General features: G+C 33.1%; 2 protein-coding genes across 2 annotated transcripts in view; one reads left to right on the top strand and one right to left on the bottom strand.

The window, feature by feature from the left end:
- LOC140671824 (spondin-1) overlaps window positions 1-19,945 on the bottom strand; it is a 213,173-nt gene that overhangs the window by 135,206 nt on the left and 58,022 nt on the right. The gene's annotated exons all lie outside the window — the stretch shown is intronic.
- LOC140671819 (ABC transporter G family member 23-like) lies at window positions 958-9,193 on the top strand. The gene is given in 16 exon segments (XM_072903443.1): window positions 958-1,575; window positions 3,295-3,433; window positions 5,181-5,425; window positions 5,615-5,792; window positions 5,881-5,974; window positions 6,039-6,068; window positions 6,071-6,256; window positions 6,347-6,453; window positions 6,672-6,903; window positions 7,157-7,334; window positions 7,543-7,658; window positions 7,762-7,829; window positions 7,957-8,045; window positions 8,144-8,320; window positions 8,435-8,521; window positions 8,834-9,193. Coding segments are annotated over 15 exon segments (2,103 nt in total). The 5' UTR covers window positions 958-1,575; window positions 3,295-3,329; the 3' UTR covers window positions 9,046-9,193.

Here is a 19,945-nt window from a genome sequence, read left to right as displayed (position 1 = left end):
GATAAAAGTATTTTGCTTGATTCGAGTCAAAGTATAGCCATTTGATTGTAAGAAAATAAAATATTTTAGAATATAGATTTTTTTGTATTTACGAGAAATTATTTACCTTGAAAAAATAAATATAATATTATATCTATTATATATTTCTTTATTTAATTAATTAATGCTTCTTACGCAAATCTCTGTTTTCATTATTTTATATTATAAAATGCTGTATATTTTTCTTTATAGAAATTTTCTTATTATAGAAATAAAGAAAATAACTTAAATATGAATTAGTAATGTTACATGTAATAACGTACAACATATAACAATTAAAAAATTTATACAATTATTTCTCACACTGATTCAATTCTTAATTATTTAAGATACTTTTATTTCCGTTGATTAGAATATAATAATCATCACAAACACATATTAATTTTGCCGCAATTTAATCATAATTTCACATGAAAGATTATTCTATTATTACGTATATAAGTCCTACTTTATAAAGAAAAGATACTTTTGAGTAATACATTTGCGAAAACATCTTGTAGATAAATATCTTTATATTAAATATATTAACATTTTATCACGTGTGCTTTTATGATTCGCAAAATAAGTTGTATCATAAAAATACATAATAAGTTATTAAATAGAGCAATTACAAATACATTCTAATCAACATCGAACAATCTTACGTAAATATTAAACGTAATAAATAGAACTTATTTAAATATTTTATATGAGTATTATCTACATATTTGAATTGCATAACACAGAAACCAATAATTTGTGGCATATCACTGTCATGTACAAATGCGTTAAAATATTCAATAGTATACTGCGTGCGTGGGTTTGTATGCGCGTGCGCGTGTATATATGTGCGCGCTTGTTTGTGTGGTTCACAATGATTCATTCCACTTCCTCAACAAGGAAAACAAACAGTTTACAATAAAAAGCAGTATGCATGCTTAGAAAACTTCCAGTCTTTGCGTAGTGCGTATTGTAAAACAGCTCTCGATAAAATCAACAGAGAATGTTTATAATAGGCGCATATAATAAATGCTTTATATTTGGTTTTTATTATATGTGACAATATTAATCTAGTGTAATCTTTAGGATAGTTGGAAAATATTTTAGTGGGCTACGGAAAAACAACTTTTTTCTTAATTTATGATAATTAATTAAATTGTTTCTTTCGTAATCAAAAAAATATTTTAAAAAAAGTTTTTATATATATAAAAACAAATTTTTGATGTTTGGTGCTTCCATATAATTTGTGTGAAACGCATTTATTAGATGATATTGACGATTAAACTAATATGTGAATATATAATACGTGCAAAACTTAAATATCTAACGCTGTACGGATACAAATGTGATCGGACTATATTCGGGTGGAGAACCATTTTGTTGATTTTTGAAAAAAATTAATTTAAAAAAGGTCCATTTCTTTTGTCCTCAACGTCATCCAATTGATGCATCATTTTCACTCAAATTTTTGTCAATTTTTGAGAGCGCCATTTATTGACGTAAAAACATTCGTCTTCATATATAAAAACTTTAAATTACTTCAAGTTTATTGAACACGTAAGCAAACAAAATGATTGAAAAATCTTACTTACTGAATTAAATATAAATTTTTAAAACCCTGTTGTTCTTTAAACATCCTGTATTTTTAATGTACATAAAATTAGTTAAACAAAATTAAAAAATCTTTTTTAAATTAAATAACAAAATTTAAATATGATGAATTGAATGAGACTTTATACATTTGTATATTTCTTAAGTTAATTATATGATTGATATAATCTAAATTATGTATAATCGTATAAATATAATTTGTGTTAGAAAATGGTAAATAGTAGGATATGCGTATAATGGAAATAGATGGTATCAATATTTGTTAGTTATTCATTTTCTTTTTTGAGCAATTATTTTTAATTAAATCCGTACTTATTTTTTATTGTTTGGAATTATATATTGCGAGTTGTATTACGTGAATATCAAAATCGTAAACATGGCATAAATAATAATCAAGATGCATATGAATGTATTCAAAATATGTATTAAAAATTAAATCTCATTTCAATGTACAATTACAACAAAGTAAAAAGTGTCTATATAAATGACATTACAGAAATTAGAGAAAAATAAGATCAACTGTGAGTAATAAAACAATATTTACTTCAATCGCATTACGTAATAATTATGCATATTAACATATATATGCTATAAAATATTATGTAACATAAGTTAAGTGGAACAAATTATAGATATATATTAATCATCATTAAGTATTCTTACGTAAGTATTAAGTAGAGCAGTTACAAATGCATATTTTTTTTATCATCAGAAATTATACAAAGCAATTATCTAATTACATATTGATCATCACAAAACAAGATTGCCGTCATAATTCAAAAATATAAATATAATGTAATAACATATGTTGACGTTATATAATAATGTTATAAAATATGCAAAAAGCAAGTTTTTATTAACATTTACTATTTGTATTTCAATTGCTGATAATCTTGAGGACTTAAAAAATCTAATAAGAATAATAATTTTGATTACATATTATTTCATTGTGTCGTCTTTTTCTAGAAATTAGTTAATTGTAATTCGAGTTTCTGTAAATTCTTGTGAATATTCGCTGTGCGATAGATAAAATTCTTTAATATTCCCTTCATCAATTTAATTATGCTAATTAATAAATTGAATAAAATACTGTAACAAACATATTTTAACAATAAGTTTATTGCAAATTAAAATAAAGCTGTTTATCACTTCATCTTCATCGAATAAAGTCAGCAAAAAAAAAAAAAAAATTATCTTAGCAACTTCATTGTTCTTGCTTTTTAATGTTCCATTTAAAATAAACTTGGATAAATCACATTTTAAAATTTCTACTTTAACAAACACATGACCACTCATGAAAAAACTTTTCAGATTGTCTAATCATTCTTTCTACACTATTTTCATTACTATAGGCTTAATATGTTATTAGAATCGAAAGTTTATTAATAGTATAGATTATTATACATATGAATCTTAATGTAAGTCTTAATGTAAGATAAGAATGTAGAAATCTTGTGAAAGCACGTTAATAATCGATGACAAAAATATTTCGAAAATAAAATTTAGAGATATCTATCTCTGCTAAAAACTAAAAGATAGAAAGATGTTGGTACTTTACCTATTTCCATTATACTTTTTTCTTTCTACAACAGCATTTTCGAATACTAATCGCTTAAAGAAGACTAGTCAGCATTTAAATTATCGAAAATAAAAATTATGTTACAGTTCGATCGCTGAACGAACAATTCTCGTTTTGCAAGATGATGCAACAAAATGCATTGGTCGTAAAGAATGCCGTCAAGTATTATGAACAAGAGGAACCAATACTCGACGGCCTGAACATGACCGTCTCGAAAGGTTCTATGTAAGTAATCACTATTCAGTTTATATTAAAGATTAATCGTTTCTTTGTCGAGTTCCGCTTTGAACCAATGAATTGCCATTAAGGTTTTCCAAGAAAAGCTGAAACAGATACTAAAACGCGACAAAAAAGTAATAAAACAGTCACATCGATTTATAAGAAAATTAATTATATAGTTATCAACATTATTCGTCAAATATAAAAAAAAATCTTTGTATGTACACACATATATATGATATACATGTCTCATGTGATACCTCCGTATCAAGTCAATATTATTTCAATTACTTCGTCCATCAACTTGTTGGAAGAGAGGTCTGAACATTATCGTCATACACTTCTCCACGTAGATTCACTGATTGCTCAAATTATGTCAATAATGAACACCGATAACCGTGCAACTTTCAACAATAGATAAAAAACATTTTGGATTCTATCTCGGAAATTTAAAATCTCGCTCTGTTGTTATATTAAACTAAAATAGTTTAATATTTCGTAACTTGGATATTTATTGTGCAACATGTATGTGTAAGTATATTCATTACATTCTCAAATATTTGGTATATTTTTAAAGTTAGACTCCGAAGATAAGAAAATAAAAATGTATCACAACATTTATGTTCAAATACTGTTCTCTCTCTCTCAAGTATTATTCAACGTTTTACGTATAATTATCCCCAAAAAGCGCATTCAAAAATCTTGTTTGTAGCCTCAAAGGAAAGAATTTGGATAGATATCGTGTGCTGGGACAGCGTTAAAAGTTCTTATTTGTAGATTATTTGTAGATTCGAATGTATACCAATATGTATATGTTAATTGAATTAAAATATGTATCTAATCATCACATCTAAGATCTAATCGTTTATAATCAAAATCGACTATTTAATTATTTATTTAGTTAATCCATATTTTATAGGAAAAAACATATAGCATGTAGAAAATACCAGAGCAAAGTTAAACATCTTGCAAAAGTACAATAAAATTATAGTAATATAATTACTAAAGCAAAAAAAAATTAAAGACAAAACAATAACGAGTTAAAATTAATCTAAAAATCGAGAATAGAAAGAAATGTTTTTTCCTTTAAATTGTTTGAGATAACATTTAACGAGTTTAATATATTGTATAATATATTAATGCAAACATATAAAATTTCACTTTTGCATAACATCGATATATCTTTTTAGTTGACAGTACGTATATATGTATTACCAAATAAAAATCGTAAAACGAAATTATTTAAGCAAAACATATTTTCTAGGTAAATTAAGTTTTAACATTACAAATAGATATATTGAACGTGTAGTAGTGCTAAGTTCACTTTTCGACATTTCATGAACAAACTCTGGAAATTTCAAATTTTGCACAACTAAGCATTACTATGCCGACAGTAAGTTGCTTTCGTTTTTGTCGACAAGCTATCGTTATATTCATACATATTTAATAATCGAAGTAGTAAAAGATTGTAATCTATAATTTTATTAACAATCCACCATTTGTCAATCCCGTATTAACTGATTATAATTCGCGAGAGAAATCGTATTGTTCTTCGATGAAGCGATTAGATAAGAATAGATTACACTTTAAATGAAAATACCTTGAGAATAATTAATACGCGAAATTATTTATTGCAAAATTAACAAAGATTTATCTACAATTTACGTGCATATATTCATATTTAATATCACGTGTCATCTAAATTATAAACTATTGTTAAAACAATTCGATTTTCTCATATTGTCTAAAACAGATACGCACTGTTAGGTCCAAGCGGTTGCGGCAAAACGACATTATTATCCTGCATCGTCGGAATTAAGAATCTCAACAAGGGAAACATATGGATTTTGGGAGGACATCCAGGTAAACCGGGCTCCGGCATCCCTGGGCCTCGTGTGGGCTACATGCCACAGCAGATCTCCTTGGTCGGAGAGTTCAGCGTGAGCGGAGCCTTGTATTACTTCGGCAGGATTAACGGACTCGAGGACAAAGAGATCGGTAGAAATAAAAAAATATATTGCTTCACCACATACAATATTGCATGCTTCTAAAAATTTCAGTTTTATGAGATACTCTTGAGATGGCACAATTTTTATTCTGAATATCTCGTTTGTATTTGCGAGATTTTATGACGTGACGTAAATTAGTTCGAAACACACAGATGCAATCTCGTTTATTGTTTTTAAGATGCGAGACAGAAATTTCTATCGGAATTGCTCCAACTGCCGCCGACTAACTGTCTCATAAAAAACATAAGCGGGGGACAACAAAGAAGAGTCTCCTTCGCTGCTGCGTTGATTCACAGTCCAGAACTTCTGATTTTGGACGAACCTACCGTAGGGCTGGATCCAATTTTAAGGGAAAAGCAAGTAGATTTTGAAAAAATTCCTCTCTTTGAACACCTCACATATGCCGATGAAAAATGTATTCAAATGTACTTTTTCTTTGTGCAGCATCTGGCTCTATCTAACTAGGATCACTCAGGAGGAAGGTATCACCGTGTTAATGACGACACATTATATCGAGGAAGCTAAAGATGCTAATATGGTGAATTTTATTCTTTATTGATCTCATTTCGTTAAACATTTTTAATATATCTGATGCTACGCAGATTGGGTTGATGAGACGTGGTAAATTGTGGAATTGGCGGAATCGTCGTCGCAGAAATTGCTAGAGCGATTTCAATGTTCGTCCTTAGAGGAGGCGTTCGTAAATCTGTATCAGTCGCAAAATAACGAAATGAATGAAAATGTTTCCGAAGTTCAAGAAGTCAATGATACTGAAGATGACACGTTACATCAAGATGAAGATAGTTGTAAACAAATAGAAGTATATATGAAACAATTTATATTATTTTTAGTGGTATAACAAAAAACAATGTATAAATCAGTGATATGTAAACAAATAAATTATATTAAGGGTCGAATCGTGGAATACCGAGCAAAATTGATATATAATGTCTCAGCATCGAAAAGATTCAAGGCTTTAATGATAAAGAATGCTAAACAATTTATTTATTCTTATGCGTAAGTCTCTGTCAATAATTAACTTTCTCATGAAGAGAATGTATTTACATAGATTATAAAAAAGTTTTAACTATTTTAATCTCGATTTTTGTCATATTTTTTTTTAACAACAATACATGTCGCATACAAAATATATTTTGAAAAATTTAGTTTCATGGATCGATATACGAAATTCACGTGACAATGATAATAATAATGATAATATCATATTTCTTCAGAATTTTAGCTTTTGCGATGTTATTCCCACTGATACAAGTCACCGCATTTTTTATCGGGATCGGTGGTGATCCAAAAGACTTAACGATTGGTATTATCAATTACGAAACTGGTAACTGCAATTACGGCAACGACATCGGTAGTGTCTGGTATGATAAAGAGAGCCTCACCTGCAGCTTTGATAATCTCAGCTGTAGATTTCTTCACGAGTATGGCAATTCCATCGCAAATCAGGTTCAGTAATTTGAAAATCAATCATATACAACCTTGTTTTCGTTCGATATTTTTTTAGCAAAATTATTTTGATGTAAATCGATGATCATATCGTTCCTAAAAACACTGATGCATGTATGTTCCTCGGATAATCAATTGTGATATAAAATCTGAAATTTATTGACGTAAAACTTGTAAAAAAAATTTTTTTTTGTGTATAACAACGCCTACATTATTGATTAAGAAAAAATTGTTATTAAAATTTCGTTTTCAGAAATTTTATAACGATATGTCAGAAGCGACTAATGCTGTAGGCGACGGTGACCTTGTCGGCGTGATGCAATTCAGCCACAACTTTACAAAAACTTTACAGAGACGAATTGACGGCTTCGCATATGCTAAGACAGAAGACATTCTGTCCAATGAGATTAACGTATTTCTCGATATGGGTAGTACGTATATATTTTTTTACGCTGTGTTTCATATAATAAACTTAGAAATTTTTAGGTAATTTGAATAAAAATTATTTTGAGTAAAAAAAAATTGAATAAATTAAAAAACTATTATAAACTATTTTAGATTCTAAACATTTTAACAACATGCTAATTAATTAAAATAGTTCATTGACAGAGTTATTAAAATTTACGATTTTTGTTACAGACATGCAAATTGGACAATTTGTGATAAAAAAGCTTTACGAACGTTTCTTTGAAATTTTTGAAGATTTGATGAAAGAGTGTAAATATCCGTCAAAATTGGGCAGTGTGCCTATTCGAGTGAGTATATATGTATATATCGAATATTATGTTATAATTTTTTTCTAACGCATAGCATTTTAATGGAATAAAAATAAAAGAACAAAATTTTGATCAATTTCAGTTTGATGCGGTTTATAGTGATATGGATGATGGTTATGACTATTTTTTTACACCAACTTTCATAGTAACGTAAGCACACATGCATACACACATACAAATATATAAATATATATATATATATGCAATCCTAAAAAATATAAATAATAAATATAACTGCGCGATCATTTTTTTGTTAAAATTATTTACACTTTTTCAGGTTGGCCTTTTTTCTGGCCGCCACACTCTCCACCTTCTTGATAATCTCAGACCGGCTGGAGGGTGTTTGGGACCGAAGTTTGGTTCAAGGTATATAATTACTTTTCTCTAAGATTATTTTCCAATTATCGATTTACTACTTATTTGTAACAGTTTTTATTGCAATAACACGTGAATGTATATGACAGGTGTCAAGAACAGGGAAATTTTGCTAACTCACATTCTCACTCAGACCATTCTTATATTTATCCATATTATGGTAATAATGTGTCTATTCTTTCCTATATGGAATTTAAAATGTGAAGGATCTTTCTTCCATGTATTCCTTCTCATGTTTCTTAGTAGTCTTAGTGGACTAATGTACGGTAAGTACTCTACATGATGTCTCAAAAGAAACGCAAGCGATAACCATTAAAAATATTATTATAAATTAATGACATTAATGAAATTAATCTCTCATCGACATAATATGTTTTTAGGTTTCGTTATCTCCGTTACATGTAAGAATCATATATTGGCGAATTATGCTTCAATTGGTAGTATAGGCGCACTAGTGATGTTAAGCGGTAAAGTTCCATATTTTCCCCATTTCCACATAATTACTTTTTACTGGCACTTTTTATTAGTATTGTACTGTACAAAAGTAGCAATATAGAATATTAAATTTAGCACTATTGCACGTAAAATTAATTATAAATTTTCCTTAAATATGTTTTATTTTGTTATGTATATATATAATAATAAACGTATATTTTATCAATAATGAGAAAAACTAATAAAAGTTTATCAAAATAAACCTAATGTGGATAAAGTCCTCGTAGCAAAAGAATTGTTACTTTATATTAATCAAATTTTTTTATAATTTGATACAATTACAGGGTCCTTATGGCCAGTAGAGGCAATGCCAAAAATGATTCGCTATGTTTGCTACTGCTTGCCGACAACCTTACTCTCTATAGCCATGAGAGCAGTCATTTTCAAAGGTTATACCCTGGACGAGAAGGAAGTTTACATTGGTATTCTAGTGAGTGTCACATACATAGTGATTTTCTTCATCATTACATTATTCGGGCTAAAGTCAAAATCTTAAGATAACATTTAGAAATGTAAAAAAAATGTACTTGAAAGGAAGACAACAATACCTCGTAATTAATTAACAATATAATTCAATTAGGAAAATATTTTGCTTCACTCGAATCAAAGTAGACCCGTTTGATTGTATAAGAGAATAAAATGTTTTAAAACATCAATTTTTTTATTATTTACATAAAATTATTTACCTCGAAAAAATAAATATAATATCATATCTATTATATATTTCTTTATTTAATTAATTGTAATAATGCTCGTTACCCGCATGTCCGCTTTCATTATTTTATAGTTTTTATAGTATTGTAAAATGTTAGATATTTTTCTTTATAGAAATTCTCTTAGAAATAAAGAAAATAATAAATTAAATATTAATAGTTAGTATTGTTATAAATAACAACATGTAATAATTACAAAATTTTATCAATTACTTTAAAGAGACATGACGAAAAATATGTCATTTAGTTCTTTAGTAATTGGTATTTTAGAAATAAAATTCGAGTACTTAATTGTGACAAATTTTTGTTAATATGCTATGTATTTTATTATGAAAGAAAAAACGTTCGACAGGATTATAGCATTCTTGTACACGAAAGATGTTTCTCATATTTCTAAAAATACATAGCGCGACCGTGTAACTATTTTGAAAGAAACTTGTGAGAAAAGACATTTTCAAGAATTCTCGTCGCTTTGAAAAATGCTCAGAGACTAGAGTCTCGAGTAGCAGAGATATAAAAAAAAAAAAAAAAAAAAAGAGAGAGAAAGTCTCGATATATTCTAAAGTCATGCCGGAGGCGTATGTGAATCGAAAAGTTTGGTGGATATATTTCCATACATATACATTAGGAAGACAGAAGACACGAAGTTCAATAACTTGATGCGTTACAGCGAAAGATCGATGGACTTGATTCTTTGTTAAAGCAGGAACGTTAGATAAGTGTAACAAAGGAGAGCTCGCTATATCTTTCTCGGAGTAACATCGCGACGACGATGACATCGACACCTACACCGACAACGACGACGATATCGTCAACGTGTTCCGTCACGTGGAAGCGTGTAAAGAAAGACCGTGTGTCGTGTCGTGTCGTCAGTCATCGTCGGAAGAGACAGCGAGGAGAACTTTCACGAGACGACGAGAGCTCGCACCGTCGGAATCTAGGGTTATCTGCCGTCACAACCTCGCTTCGTGTATCCACCAAGTTGCCACGAGCTGCGGCTCTCACAGGTGGCACGATGTTGTAAGCGACGTTTCAATGACGTTACAATGGGAGTTATGAATCTAGGTATCTTGGTGTGGCACATGTACGAAATGCCGCTCTACATTGCCGCAGTTTGACACAGTTTAACACCGTGACACGGTGAAAAATACAGAATTCTCGCACGTCGACGGTTGTAATTGACGACTTTAGCGGTTACGACAAATGCATTTTAATGAAGTAACTGGTCTTGTTTATTTATTTTTTTTTTATTCATCTACAATTTACACCATCTCCAATAATTTAAGAAAATAAATTTTCCATATTATTAAGATCTTTAAATAGAATATTCATTGAAAACTGGTAAGAACAAACTTTGAATGATAAATTATTCGGCTCGTGATACAACCGCGGGCCACATGTTGTATACGATCGAGGGCATCAGTTCACGGATTATAACGGTTACTCACACTTTAGTGAGTTTGCAAGTTGACGAAGTTGCCTGCAGCGCATGATAGGTCGAAGACGATAGCCGAAGTGGACAGAACGTGTTTCGTAATCTACACTAGTCTGTTACTGTCCTCCGGGTTTCCCCGCGACACGAGACTCGCCGGATGCAGCCGATTCGATTCTCACGGATACCAGACGAAGCTTCCGTTTAATGCGAGGACCATTCTCGTAGCACACATAGACAAACTAATCTCGATGAAGAGTATCGATATATCGGTTACAACTCGAGAGATGCAACGGGAAGAAAAAAAGATATCGTCGATTTCTGACTTGGACATTTCCGATACTAATATTGCCAATATTACCTTGTTAATATTCTTCTAATTGACGCGCTATATAATTAAAATTTATATTATTATATTTTTAACTAGAATTAAAAAAAATATAGATAAATTAAATTCAGCAAAATTGAATGCGACAGTAATAATGCAATAACAATAAAAGATTTAAATTGAAATTAATGCTATATATGTCGGAATATAATTTTTCTGTATTCACTAAAATTAATAAAATTAAAAAAAATGAAAAACCTTACAATTCTTGTTATTGAAAAAAATACAAATTTTAATTAATTTTAATTAAAAAAAATATTATTTCTTATTTGCGCGTAATAATTTCAATTTTAATTACTGATTTAATGAATATTATATACACGCTTATTGAATAATACTTATATTTAAATTAATTCATTAATATTGATATTACGTTACATATTACATGTTGCCACGATAATCGGCGAACACAACGCGAGTTCAGTCGTACTCATTCGTAAAGAGTAATTTATTATACGAATTAAACGCGGGCGACACACGACTAGCAATATTCGCGATTCGTATTTTAAAACTGACGATATCTGTATTGATTGAAAATGTGTCCGGGCGGAACGTTTAAAACTAAAATTGATTGCAGGCGTTGGAGTATCGATTTCAATTTGTGAAAATAATTTGTCCGCTTGCGTCGGAATCGCGCCGATGTTTTCGGAAGGTTAATTTAGAGATTGAAAGCTTTTCACAAAATAGCGTCATACTTTCAGAATAATCCTTTTTAATGTTTATCTGACCAATTAGCGTGTTATAAAAAAATTTTAATCTAATAATTATTTAATAATAAAAATGTGCAAACGTACATAGATATACAATAAGACACATGCGATTTTTGAACTCGATAAATCGATAATTATATTATGTCTAACATAAAATTTTTTTTTCGTGAATTGTATTATATATCACCACACCTTACATATAAATTAAATCTTTAAAATTATTGAAAAACTCCTTTGTTTACAGAATAAGTTTTTACCTTTAAAATTACTAAATAAGCACCGTGAATCGAGATAACATATTTCTCGGCCGGATCGTAATAACTTTACCTCTAAGCCCGCAGGTGGAAACATCTCCTCGTGTTAGACAATTCGTTACATGATAATTAACAGCCCTATCATGTCGTGTAACACTTATCCGTGGCTTAGCTCTCTCCCCCTGGATAAATAACAGAAGCAAATAACAGAAGAATAATCCTCTTCGCGAGAAAAACGAATTTTGACGGCGACGGCGGCTCGGCTCCGATTTTCGCATGATTGCCTAGAATCTACCGCAAATCCATGCTCCCATGTTCGCCTAAGGCGCGTCGGGGATCAGGGGCGTCTATAATTTAAGCTCTGCGTATCAATCGCCGTGGGGCGAGTACGGCTGGAGGAGCAATTTACGTGATCGGAGAGGATGGCCATGGTGGACGGCGAGGTGAGGTGAGTCGAGTCGAGTCGAGTCGAGTCGAGTCGAGTCGGTGGTGGAGGTAGGGATTTCCAGAGAGTGGATGGGGAATGACTGACTGGAGTTCGAGGCCTAGGGGATGATTTCCCGATGGGGCTGAGAGCGGCGGCGATCCAGACGACCAGGGTGCGTGGCTGGTTAGGCCCGTGCGTGTATATTGATTCCCCGCACTTTACTACTTTTCGCCCTAGGCTACTCCTCTTCGATGGAGGTAAAGCCGTACTCTTTTGCGGTTTTACTTGTTTGTGCGTGCGAAAGCGATCCTTTTAATACCCTTCCCTCCTGTCCCGGCTGTCTCGCTTCGACGGTCGCGAATACGTGCGCACGCAACGTTGAAAATTGCAAACTGCAACTCACCGCGATCACCCACAACAATCTCGCCAATCGAGATTGTGTTAGCTTCTCTTTGCCGCCTAGCTTTTGTTTGTGCATCCCCGTTAGCGATGCGTCGCCGAGATTCCATCGGCTCGTGATTTCATCGATACTTGCGCGTTTGTTTTAAAGTCTGTCGTACGTTCGTTCGAAACTGTTTCTGCGACCGAGAGTCGGGAATGTTTATCGAATGGTTTGTTAAACAAACTTTAATCTAGCTTCTCGAAGGAAATCTTAAAATGTATATATATATATATATATATATATATATATATATATATATATATATTACATGTGTTCTGTGAAAAATTTGAATTAAACTTCTTCAGATTATTTAAGAAACAATAAAACGTTTAAACATATTATTCATATTTGTTAAATCAATTTTATTATCATAGTATTTAGACAAATTAAATTCCATTCTATTTATTCTTGCTAAAATATTAGATTTATATACATTACTGTTATTAATAGATCTTTTCTTCCATCAGACGGTATCTTAGTAGAATTTTTAGATCACGTTACAGCTGCTTACAATAATTAGCCGCGACGTTATTCTTGGGAGACTCAATCGAGCTATAATGAGTTTCTCCCGACCCCCCGCGAGAGCTCCTGTCTCATCCTGTTAAGGATTAGGACCGGCTGCGAGCTACGGAAGTGGCTGCTGCAGGATGGAGCAATCGAGTTACTCCGTAGTCCGCCATATTGGCGGCACCGAAATTTAATAAAGCTGATTGGTAAATTGCCACCGAGACCTCGTAGAAGCAAGAGAGAGCAAGAGAGAGAGAGAGAGAGAGAAAGAGAGAGGCAAAGACACGAAGGATCTTCCCTTAGCTTCCTGCGCGTGATCGTGCACCTACACGAGAGCATAAATGTCCTCCTCCGAAGTTACTTTGAATTATTAATGGAAAAGGACACTGAGGATGAACATCGAAGATGTATTTTCGAAAGGTAGAAGGGGGACCTTGATAGCAATTATTGATACAATTGATTCACACGTTGATTTTGTTTCTCCTTCCTGTTCTCTCTCATAATCGTCGGTAATATCGCAGATTCCTCTCGTTTCACAAAGGTCTAGTTGAAAGGTTCAAGTGAAACAACGACATTTGTCGGTCCATTCGTTATTTTATGCTGGCTCGCTTTGTAATCGCAATACGTATTGACGCTTAATGTTACCCGCGAATGTTCATCATTAGCGGTAACAGACAGATGAGATCTCGCGGTGGAGATCAAGCCGCGCGTTCAACGTTATTATCGTCATGAAACAAGCCTGGGCTTTGAGCGGGACCCTGGGCTCGAATCGAAGATCGAATCTTCCAGTCGGACCAATCGCAATACCCATTAACGTGCTGGAATTCAGAGATGATGGTGATGATCGCGGTGATGGCGGATCGTGTTGCGGTCGGCGACGATCAATCGCTCTCACTCTCTCTATCTCTCTCTCTCTCCTCTCTCTCTCTCTCTCGGCGACCTGTAGTCCGCTCGTATTCCACCCAAATCCAAGGTTCTACTCTAGATAGACGGAGGGAGGAACCGCAGCGGCGACGGACGTAGCTCTGTGCGAGATATGTGCGTTTGTTTCACGAGCACGGACGGTGTGACAATTGCACGATTGATTTTCTATTTGCGAAAATGATTATTGCAGGTGACTAGGTTACTAGGTCTGATTACTAATCTGTGTTAAAGCGATATTATATGTAATTGTAGTTAAAAAAGAAGGGAGATTTTTTTCTTTTTTCTCTTTTCAAAACAGGATTTGACAGAATATATAATAGAAAAATGAAATGTTTTTTTTTTTCTAAACTAAAATTCGTTTCTGTTGAGATACATATATACGTACGTTTAGTCAATATTACGTGAATCTCTGATATAGGAGTGGTTTGGGAAAAAAACTATAGACGCGACTGAAACTGCAGACGACGTAAATATGACATATTGTAAATAACGCTTGGAAAGCATTTTCGTATCGAAGGGGTGACACAACAGGCGGCTGGCGAATAGACAGAGGAATTACCAAAGGGTGAGAATAAATGAAAAAATCGTTGATCACTGTTGTCATTTTTGCGCTGAAAGTATGTAATAATTGAAATGTGTAGCGATGCATCTATATTTCTGCAAAATTCTGTATGAAATAAAATACTTTAAAGAGAGATTTTGAATATAGTACATAAGATTCACATTATAGATTTATTAAAAAGATTTTAAAAATAAATTTTCCTCGAATATTTTAATCAAAAACAATTGGTTTCTTTTATATATTAGATTCTTATTCAGATTCTTTCGTATAGGTATATTATTTATTATATTTTTGAAAAATATTAAAAGGTGGAGAATATTTATCGAAATATTAGGTTTCCAATTTTTCCGCGATTTATATCTGCAGATTTTCACAAATGCATTCGAGATGCAATTCTATTTTTGAACACTAGCCTCAATTTATGCTAACCTCAGCCAAGCTCCTAACATCGATTCTCAGACGATGTGAGATGCAAGAGCCTCATAGTGCTCAGAGCACTATCAGTGGAAAATATTAGAGTCGACTAGTCATCTGCGTGAAATAGCTGAGTAACCTTCTAGAAAATCGCGAACATCAATCTTGCAGAAATTTACATCTTTTCTCTATAGCTTCGATGCAAACAGCATTATACACGACGTAAATTGTATTACTTTTAGTCGCATCTACCTTATAATAAAGTGCTCCTTGTCATTTTTCTCTCTCTTTCTCATATATGGATCATACATTACATCGTATCTCTTATTTTCTTCATGTCAAGTATACGGTAATATTTGAATCTATTCGTTATGTCTATATTTTATTTTTATCCCTCCTGATAACACTTTTTTTTTTCATTTTATATCGTATATTTTTCATATTTTCTATTTTTATATTTTCCTGTTCCTACGTTTTCTTACAGCGTCGCTAAAATTTCGAGGCGCAATAGGATTAAACGCGACGATAATCCTCGAACGTGCAAATAATCTCGGAGAAGGCTGCACTCTAAAACATCCACGCAGCTCGCACTGGACGCGCGTAAATCGTGTATTTCTTTTCTACCGTGCCGATAACGCGTCATCCGGCGTTATCGCTCCCCGGTGTGTTTATATCGAGGGGATTTCGATGGCGTCCAAGGAATTCGAGATCGCCGCGCGCTCGCGTTATTTGATTTATCGCGGGCTTTCGGAACGGACGAAAACAAGGAGCGCGCCAATATTAATCTGCAGCCCTGGGGGTCGCTGTAGATTACGTCATCGGCGAGCTCTCGTTCTTTCCCAATTCGCCCGAATCGTGCGGGGAGCGTATATACCGTTGTCGCGCAATGTCCGCATGTCCGACATTCCCTATCGCAGACTTCTGTATTTCCTTTCCATTTTTCTCAATGATGTATAGCACCGGTCATTAATTAGACCTGACACGAGAAGAGAGCAAGTATACGTATGTTGGTAATTAATTTTTCCGTTAAAGGGGACTCTAGCAAATGATAAGCGGTTGCGATTTATGGAAAGACATCTGTATATTAATATAATTTTACTATTTTTCTGTGTACTTTAATAAATAAAATTATTATTATTCATTATTATATATAAAATTACTAATATAATATAATTCGTATAATTTTTGCATATCATTCTTGCACCCTATTTTATATTTTATCTTCTATTCGTTTCATGGCGCGCTGACAAGCTCGTAAAGGGAAAAAGAAATATCTGTCACCGGTGCGAACGCAACGAAGTTTGCGAACTGGGTCACAACGACAGCACGTCGATCGTACGTCGGTACTCCTGTAATTCGCCGTCTTCGAGAAATCGGGACTTGGGAATTATATAGCCCGCGTAGGGCGGATTCGACGGACTGGAGTATTACGCTTGGCTGACCGAGCGTCGACCGTTACTACTTGCAGAACACCCTGGAATCGTTTACTCTCGCGTCGCATTTCCTGCTCATCTCTCCCTCTCTCTCTCTCTCTCTCTCGCTCTCTCTCTCGCTCTTTCCTCGCCTTTATCCAATTTTTTCTAGCGTATTCCGTTCTCCTCATCCTTTCTTGCCGCAACTTCCTCGCTCTACTTTTTCTCTTCCTCTGTTTCCGTCTGTCTTTTTCTTCTACTTCCGTTTTCTTCCGCGACCTCTCACCGCGATCCGTTACGAGTCACTCTTTTTCCGAATTAACCGAGAAAAGTGCTGCTTAACGCATTACTGTCCGTGCCCGGAATTTAAGAGCAAAAATCTAATCGATTACGAGTGTAATGGCTGGAAAAATTAGACACGAGATAAATAGTTACTTTTATTGACGCGTCTGATGAATTTTGTACTGATTGAGTAATCTTGATATAGCTTTAAAGTAAGTTCGATTAATGAATATGTCAATCGGTTATATCGGGTCAAAAGATTTTTTATGACATTCGCGACTCGTGAGATTCGCGAGTAAAAAAAAAAACCTGAAAAAAATTCGTTGACCCATTTAGTTCAATCCGCGTAGATTTAAATGTCGAGCGTTACGCATAAAATTCGAGAGCGTGAAAATTTGCGAGCATTATCTCGGTTTTTCTGCGATGCGTTAATCCGTAAAACACATCCGGCAAATCTGCGTTACGATATTACGCGCGCAAAAGCGATGGAAACGATTAAACGTCAAACTCGCTCGAGGGCAAAAAAAAAAAAAAAAAAAAAAAAAGAAGATATGTGCGGCTAGAATTTGCGATCAGGAAATCGATTTTTGCGAGATGTAACATATAAATGCGCGCCGTTTTGAATAAATTGATACGCTTTATCATAGCAATTCAACAGAGCTCGACTTTAATTATATATTCTGTGCATCAGCACAAATTGAGCAGATTTCTTTTATAAAACGAATAACCATTATTATATGCATATTATCTATGTATGTGTGTGCGTGTGTGTATGTGTGTGTGTGTGTGTGTGTGTGTGTGTGAGAGAGAGAGAGAGAATACAGATGAGCTCCAATACTGATTAAGGATTTAGTGTGATATCTCGTTAATAGGATAGGAATCGTAAAGAAAATTGGATGTGTGAAGTTAGCATCCCGAAATGTAATTTTCATAGTTCTGATTAGAGTGTAATTTTTTAAAAACTATCAAGAACTCTTCATTACATGTAAAAATATTATAATTAATCATCAGAACTATTAAAAAAAAAAAAAAAAAAATTTTTTAAATTTTTTTTTAATTTAATGCTTTATCAAAATTATTTTTTATTTATCAGGAACTCTAGAGGACATAAAAACAAAGCAAATAAGCTATTCAAAACTACTCGATCTCGATTTTCGATGTGAAGTTAGCACCCTAATTTTTAAATTCAAATTTGAATCCGTTAATCGACGGAACTCTTTTTATTTTTTATAAAGAACTCAAACTCTTTAAGGAGAAGCTAGAACTCTTATCAGAACTATAAAAATTGCATTTCGAGGTGCTAACTTCACACACCCAAGAAAATTGTTAGGCTAATGGTTCGAGTCGTATGTATTGGAGTGCGTAAATAATCGAGCTCGTCAGTTATCCCTTTATATTCGCCATAACAAGATGTGTGTGCGAACAGGAACAATTTCGATAATCTCGATCGATTAATCATTTTAAACAATAGTCATCTGACGATGTAAGGCACGTGCAAGATACGAAACAAATACGGCAAAGTTACGTCCCGATAATAAATTTCTAAGAGACACGTTGGCTCCTTTGTCAGACGGTTTCTGGCAAATTAATGGAGCAAGAAGAAGAGCGCTAATATTGAGGTAGTGCCAGACAGCTCCGACGTTGGTAAATTTTGTGTCGCGTGTTCGCGAAATTGCGACCGATTCCGAAAATTATTTCTGACATCCGACAGTTTACCAGTCTCCTCTCTTCGATCGAACGCGACTAATGGGAAACTCTTGTCGGACCACGTTAGAGATTTCCAAATGTAGAATCGTGACTTTAACTTTACTGCCACCAATAATTCTATTGCCCGCCATTGTTTCAGATAGTATTTGACTTTCTTCGTCGTTTTAACCGGTTCAATACGAGTGAAATTTTCGTGTTGTAAAGAAAATGCATGCTTAATTACAAAAAAAATATCAAAATTAATTAATTAGTATAAGTAAAAAAGTATTATGACGTAAAACAGTTTACATTCATTTACACTTATAAATAAAGTTAATTTTTATAATTGATGTGCTTCATATTTTTAATCCTTTAATATTTAAAAATAAAAAAAATTTATAAGTTACTTGAAAAGAGTTAGCATAAAGTTGATGATGCAAAATTTTCGTGCACATTATCTTCGTGATATTGCGACAAGATCAACTTGTGCTGGTGCTCTTCATCAGAGTGTCGACGAAGTTAATAGGTCAAGTTGATTTTGGAAGCTCGAGTACGAGATATTGGCGTTTCAGGCGATGAAGGGTACTTCTAGTAGCTAGGAAGACGAGTAAAAGCGGGCAAACCCAGCTATTTTTAAGAGCTCGACAAATGGAAAAGAGAGAGAGAGAGAGAGAGAGAGAGAGAGAGAGAGAAAACGAGAGAAAAGTCGAATTTTTCGATAATATTGACTTGACCGAATGGTTGGCACAAATCCATTGCGAATCTGACAAATCACAGTTTTCACGAACGTAATCACCTGAGCTCTCGCGTCATAGATACATTTTTACGAACGTACCGGGAAAGCGTAAAATACTATTTTCTTTTTTTTTTTGGAAAGTGATTGATATTAATGAAACACGACGCAGGCAAATGTATATCGCGAATTTTCCGGCAGGAACTTTCACCGTCGTAAAATTCAGCGCAACGTTTTCTCATAGTGCTGCAAGCGATTTCCCTCTGAACTGTAACCATTCGTTACATCCATGCGCACCGACGCTATTCGTCCACGAGGAATCTCTTTCGGATAAGATCTCTCGTCGCCATTCAGAGTTGCCACGCAGACAGAATTTCGTAAATTTCTCCTGACCTTTCCCTCTTTCTCATTTATATATATATATATATATATATCAAACTCCCTATTTCCTAATGTTAACAAATTCGAATCTTAAATATCATTAAAGACGCTTTAAGAAAAGCAAATAAA

This window comes from Anoplolepis gracilipes, chromosome 12 (genome assembly GCF_047496725.1).
Source record: "Anoplolepis gracilipes chromosome 12, ASM4749672v1, whole genome shotgun sequence".
Classification (NCBI taxonomy): domain Eukaryota; kingdom Metazoa; phylum Arthropoda; class Insecta; order Hymenoptera; family Formicidae; genus Anoplolepis; species Anoplolepis gracilipes.
Note: the sequence above shows the minus strand (reverse complement) of the source record. Positions and strands in the feature narration are given on the sequence as shown.